The following is a 6,670-nucleotide window of genomic DNA, read 5'->3' on the forward strand; positions in this document are numbered from 1 at the left end:
ATGATCTTTTATCATCTAATATCATTTAGCAAGTGTAGTGAGTAGATCATTGGTTTAGAAGAATGAATTAAACAATTTAAACACTTTCAAAGCTGCTGATATTCACAGTGCCCCTGCTGATCATATTATTGGCTTGCAAAATAAATGAAACCGAAAACACAACATTTTAGGTGCTGACAATTTACAATGCTCAATGTTCTGTCAGTTATTAAAAATGTGAAAAATTACCACCACAACATTAATTCATATTACAAGTATATTTACCATTTTAAAAAGCATAACTTTTACTTCCTGCAAAAAGTTTTGTTTTTTATTATTACTGTAATCAATTTATATAGGAAAAAAATCATAAAGTAAATAATATTTGTGTAGTGGTTAGCATTGCGGTTAGCTATATGGCTTTGTGCCTCCAGGGTTAAGAGTTTGCATGCTATTCAGGGTGTACTGCTCCTCATTCCTCCAGGTTCCCTGGGCTAGGCTCCAGACCTCCTGCAACCCTGTAAAGGAAAAGTGGTATAGAGAATGAGAGAGAGAGATGGAGTTAAATGCTACTGTCTCTAAAATGACTCAGAAAAGGACCAAATGTAGGACAGATAAAGTATTTTCTATATTTATTGTACAGAAGCAATAGTAACAGTACAGTGGAACCTTGGATTATGAGCATAAACAAGCACAAATTTTCCCATAAAAAATAATGGAAACTCAAATTATTCGTTCCACAGACTTAAAATAAAAACATAAAAATAATAAATACAAAATATAAAGTAAAAATAAAACAAATTAACCTGCACTTTACCCTTTAAAAAAAGTAAAAATAAATCCCGACAGATAAGTGTTTCCGTTTGCGCGCGCAGGCGCTGTGTGTGTGAGAAGCTAAAATAAGCTCCCCTCTCCCCCGGTTAGTCTTAAACAGTTAACCTTCCTCCACTCTTTTCACACACTTAATAAACACACAAAATAAACAAGAAATCTCTTTAATGACACTCGATTGAGCGACACACTAACAGAATCTTTGCTGTAAAGCCAAAAAAAAAAAAAAAAAAAATTAACCTGCACTTTACCTTTAAAAAGAATCGCGAAAGAATAGTGTTTTTGTATAGAACAGAGAGAAAAAGTGTGTGTGTCTGTGAAGGCGAAAGTACAGTAGGAGTCTGTGTGTGTGTGTAGACAGAATTAGTGATGTTACTTGCTCCGAAGCGTGTATCGAGCAGAAGGGGAGGTGTCGCTTCAAGGTGTGTCAGTTCGCTGAGAGTGACATGATCAATGACAAACAAAGCCTACGAAGCGTTTGCCGGAATCACATAACCGCTTCGTCCTGCGCTTTTTATTTTTAAATATTCAGAGATGTTGATTATGTGCATAAACATTTCCTCGACTAGTGCAATTGCATGTACATAATTGTGCTGCTTGCAATGTTACAATCTAGTGGCTACATAAAATTTGTCCACTAGATGGCAGTACAGTACACCCCTTCATGAATTAACCTTTTGGGGAAACTATTGGCTGGGAAGCCTTAATATCTACTGTATATGAGGCTTCATCTGGCCATCACTAGACAGAATCCAAAATCCAAAATCCAATAGGCAGTGAAAGGTCAGATATAAAGTAAACTTATACTGTAGACAGAAAGGGTTGGAATTAGAAAGGGAATTATTGTGTCCAGACTCAGCTCTGAGTTTTAAAAAGCCTGTTTATTTGCTAATTTTGTGATGATTTCGATTTAGCAAGCGACATTACATAACACACAAACCATCATTACTGAATAATGTTTAGCAAATGTTACATGTAACTGAGTTTGCTTTCACAACTTTACAAGGAGAAGCTCTTACTTCAGCATGAGATACCACAGCTGTTTGCGCTGTGTGTGTGAAGCGTTCACATGCAACTCACCCGTGAAACCTCTAAAAATGCTCTTGTTTGTTTTAGTCTTAAACAGCATATGGATAGTTTTGTTTTTACATTCACAGTGTTAGGAACTGAAACGTTGGGGTGGTGGTTGGTTGGGATAGGGAAGCTAGGGGGCAAATCATATGGTTACCGTTGTGTAGATCCGCCTCAGGGTGTAAGCTAAGTATTGTAGGAGAACCGCACTGGAGCAGTGGGATAAACCAAATGGTTTAAATGGCTCAGAAATGAACAAAAAATATTGCTAGTGGAACAGGAGGTGCGAAAAACCATGACCAGATTCTCTGCGGGCCACATAGCTTATTAATCTGAAATTTCGATCCAACAATAAAGCCAATGCAGCACAAATTTTTAAGAAGGTCAATGATGGCCATGACAGAAAGGCACCAGAACACGCAATGCATCACAGCCTGCCTGCCTATGGAGTTTAGCAGGCAAAGAGTTCAGGGTTGTTCATCCTGTGTCCAAATTCCACACATCTCAATCCAATTGAGCACCCATGAGATGTGCAGACCAAACAGGTCCAATCCCTAGAGGCCACACCCCGCAACCCACATCACACAAAGGATCTGCCCCAATGTCCTGGTGCCACAGCACACCCCATCTTGGCAGGAGCCGACTCCACCTAAACCCCAGTTAAAACTGCATATTTTGGCACTTCTGACACATTTTTCAGAACTGCTGATGTCTACTGTTGCCCCTTGGTCTGACAGCCATTTACAAGTCCACCAGCCATACTGGTATTTAAAAGAATATCCATCTTACCAGTCAGCCTATGGTGACATCACAACACCGGAGTTAGTTTGTATCGCAGTTGGTCATGAGTGTTTTTTTCTTCTTCTACAGTTTATCTAAATGTCAGTTTACATTTTACATGCCAGTGAGCCTTTTCAGTAAATGCATTACTAGGAATGACTTATTTTACCACTACATACAATAACAATAATATTTTTTTTTCTTTTTTGAACACACTGGTTTTGTATTATTAACCCCGGCTATATAATCAAGATGGGTTTAAATGTGAAATGCGAAAAAAAAATTCAAATAGTGTGTACATTTCTAAAATTTAAACTGACAAAATGCTTCATTTTCATGCTTTTTAATTAAGATTTTACAAAGTATACAATAGAAGCATTAGATCATCCCTTTTCTGGATATTCATTTTCAGTGGAGTGCTACACGATAGATTCTATTCACAAAAAACCTTAAGAAACAACGTAACATCACAATCATGTATTGATTTTATTGACAATGATGCCTGCTTGGAAACATTACATTATGTACTACAGTAATTATCCAGCAGTGTTGGCAGTGGTGCTATAATACAAACAGCAAAAACTAAAATAAACGCTTATAAGCTACACGTACATTTGTGTTAATCAGCTCACAGTTCATATTACTAAAATTCCCAGTGCTCTGTAGAGTGTAAATGACACTGCAGTTCAATTTATTTTTTGCAGTGGTGATATTGGTGATCCTGAATTTTTCAAAAGGTGGGATTAGCACTTCTTCTTCTTTAGGGAACTCAGACATATTGGCTATGTTTGCTCCGAAGCACGTGTTAATCTTAAAACAGGAGCTACTGCCAAAAGTTGTTATATCATCCCTAAGTGAAGTTGAGGCAAATCTGCCAAATCGCATTTCCTGGTCCAAAACATTTATATTAAACCTAACAGTAGTTTTGCGGAAAACATCAGTACAGTTCCTTACTTTATACTTTTGTATGGCATGTGTGAGCAAGAAATGAAAAGCTTTATAGTTAAATGTTCTGATATAATTCTCTCTGCCTGAACTCACATTATTATTGAGATATGAGTAAAGGTCTTTTGAAGTTGTGTAGACCTTTATTATTCTTGTAAAAATATCAGAAATATTTGAGAAATGCATCCAAGTTTCTTTAAATAATGGATTAGATTCTAACTCTTGTGGAAGAATGCTTTCTTTAATCCTGTTGTACGTTTGGTCGAAGCAGTTTATAAACTGGTCATCAACAGAATTATTTGCCATGTCAAGGTTTAAAATCTTAAGATTTAAAGGTTTTGGTGTCCGGAATACATTCTGTTAAAAAAAGGGAAAACATTATTTTTACTTCCGATAAGAAATGTGTAATCAATGCAAACTAAAACAATAAAAACTCACCCCTGCATAACAATCAGCTGAAATGATGATGAGTGCAATGACAACATTGCTCAAAATAGTGGAAAACTTTACAGCTTCCTTCATTGTTGATCTGAAATAAAATCATGCATGTACAGTACAATACACTGTGTTAGGCAAATTCTACATTGAGTGTCTCCACCTCAGGCAACTGTCAAAATAGTTATTAAGTCTGTAGTTACATCTGAGCTGTGAAGACTAATGTGTGACATTTTGGTGTCAACATCTTAAAATGCACATGCAACTCAATTCTGAGAAACAGGTCTGATGAGAAATAATACAATAACCTAATACATAATATTAACATGAGGAATATTGAAACCATCATAAACAAACATAAAATTTTAATAATGCATTATTTTTATATCAGACATAAATTAAAAATACTTGAAGATTCGTCAATACAGTATATCCCTATCTGATCAAACTGACAGTAATACCAAACATAACATTTCCAGCATGTCCATAATAATCACAGCTCTGGTTGTGTAAACTCTTCTTAAACAGTACAAAAAAGAGATTACTGTAGCTTCTATAATGGCACTTTACAAGCTATTATACATAACAATGAGGTAATCAAAAAATAATTAGTAACCCACCTTCAATCTTCTTGCCTACAGATAAAACTGTAAGATTTGCTGCGTATTTCCCTGTATAACTTTAAAACTGATTCTCTGATACTCATCAAACAGAAGACTGATCAGAACTTTAACTCGGCACTATTTATACACAACCACTTCCTTTTTCTTTCACCATAACTGGAGCTGTTTTCTCCCCAAAGCTCAGGGGCAGTGGAATAAAATCTGCATTTACTTCAAAGTGTAGATGCAGTTAAAGCTTAAAAATGAAAGATTAAACACAACAATTACCAATCATTATGAATTTTATTTAGCATGTCCAGGCTTTAAAAACTGCAAGACAAAGTTGGTCAATATGAATTCAGACAGCCATATCCTAAAATTCTTAATTATTTCACTATCTGTTGCAGATTTTTATTTTTAGGGAAAAATATTCCTCCAAAATAAAATTTATTCTCCTAGTTCAAACCTCAGGAACTAGTTGCTGGTGGATGTGAAACCAAGATTGACATCCCCATGTTCAGGCCTTTGGCTTTTTATGTACCTTTTACCTACTAGAACCCAGTGGGCAACACAGTGGCATAGAAGTTAGAGTGGCAAGAACTGTAGCCTCACACCTCCAGGGTCGAGGGTCCCATTCCTACAGTACCTTGGGTCTGCGCGCGAGTTTGTTGTTCCCATGCTTGATGGGTTTCCTCTGGGTCCTTCCTCCCACAGTCCAAAGACATGCAGACTAGGCTTAGTGCTATTTCCAATTTGTCCATAGTTGCTTGTGCCCTGTGATAGATTGCCACCTCATCCCGAGGGCACCCTGCCTCCTGCCCCTCGTCCCCTGTAAGGTTGTGACAGTCTTTCACAATCTCTTGTACAGTACAGTATATTTCAGTTAGTCAGGTGACTAACTTAGCTAGTTAAGAATACTGGAATGCATTCATGGAACATTGTGGGTCCTTATCCATCTATACAGTAAAGTGTTTTGCAGGACTTCACTAAAACCAAGCAGAAAGTATACAGCTCTATTCACTTAAAAAATTATCACGATACTTATATCAGCATTTACATTGTGAATAAATACCAGTTACACATAACACTGCCTCCACTATGTTTGACAGATGATTTGGTATACTCTGGAACATGGACCTATCCTCTCTTGCCTTTTTTGCATATTTTTCTTCCAAAAAATTTCTTCTTAATTTTTACTTGAAAAACGAGCATTGTCTTGGTTTACGAGCACCGAGCATCATGTCATCACAACTTAGCCAACGGTTTTTCTATCTTGGGCTGCGGAATTGTAGGTAATCGTCTTCCCTGCTGGGTGAATACACACACAGACCCACACTCACGCACACAAACACACACGCACACTCTCTGCCTTACACAGAAACTCTGCAAGCACTATCGTCTTCCCTGCTGGGTCTTAGTGCTTGCAGAGTTTCTGTGTAAGGCAGAGAGTGTGTGTTTGTTTGGGAACCTGAGAGGAGGGTGGCTGTAAAGGCGAGTGTGTGTGTGTGTGTGTGTGTGTGCGCACGTGCGAAATTTGACACTGCTCATTCACTTACACCAACACACACACACTCTCTCTCTCTCGGCTTTACAGCCCCATCGCCTCTCGGCTTCAAACATAAACACACAAAAACTCTGCTCTGTCGCAATTCTTTTCAAAGGAATTTTTTTTGTTTGTTTTACTTTACAGCAGTGACTACGTTAGTATGCGCTCGCGCAAGTGTGACTAGCGATGTTCCTTGCAAATTTTTAAACGGTTAGTTTTTAAACGGTCTCTCTATTAATGACACACACACACACAGCGCCTGCATGCACAAACGGAAACACTTAGCTGTCTGGATTTATTTTTTTTACTTTTTTTTAAAGGTAAAGCACAGGTTAATTTGTTTTATTTTTACTTTATATTTTGTATTCATTATTTTTATGTTTTTTTCTTTTTGGGCTGTAGAACGACTAATTTAAGTTTCCATTATTTCCTATGGGAAAATTAAATTTGGTTTATGAGCGGTTTGGAATACAAGCCCAAA

At 37.1% G+C, this 6,670-nt stretch overlaps 1 protein-coding gene across 1 annotated transcript; it reads right to left on the reverse strand.

Moving 5' to 3' along the window:
• Positions 1 to 2,966: 2,966 nt before the first annotated feature.
• LOC128541586 (erythroblast NAD(P)(+)--arginine ADP-ribosyltransferase-like) lies at positions 2,967 to 4,748 on the reverse strand. Its single transcript, XM_053512069.1, has 3 exons — positions 4,662 to 4,748; positions 4,045 to 4,135; positions 2,967 to 3,963 (listed from the first exon to the last, which is right to left on the reverse strand). Exons 2-3 carry the CDS (start codon positions 4,126 to 4,128, stop codon positions 3,244 to 3,246), a joined length of 804 nt encoding a protein of 267 aa, XP_053368044.1. The 5' UTR covers positions 4,129 to 4,135; positions 4,662 to 4,748; the 3' UTR covers positions 2,967 to 3,243.
• Positions 4,749 to 6,670: the final 1,922 nt, after the last annotated feature.

The sequence above is a fragment of the Clarias gariepinus genome, chromosome 14 (genome assembly GCF_024256425.1).
Source record: "Clarias gariepinus isolate MV-2021 ecotype Netherlands chromosome 14, CGAR_prim_01v2, whole genome shotgun sequence".
Taxonomy (NCBI): Eukaryota; Metazoa; Chordata; class Actinopteri; order Siluriformes; family Clariidae; genus Clarias; species Clarias gariepinus.

Coding starts and splice junctions, on each gene's coding strand:
- LOC128541586 (XM_053512069.1), bottom strand. CDS start 4,128: ATGAAGGAAGCTGTAAAGTTTTCCACTATTTTGAGCAATGTTGTCATT. Junction 3,964..4,044: donor CAGCTGATTGTTATGCAGGG/GTGAGTTTTTAT, acceptor TTTTTTTAACAG/AATGTATTCCGGACACCAAA.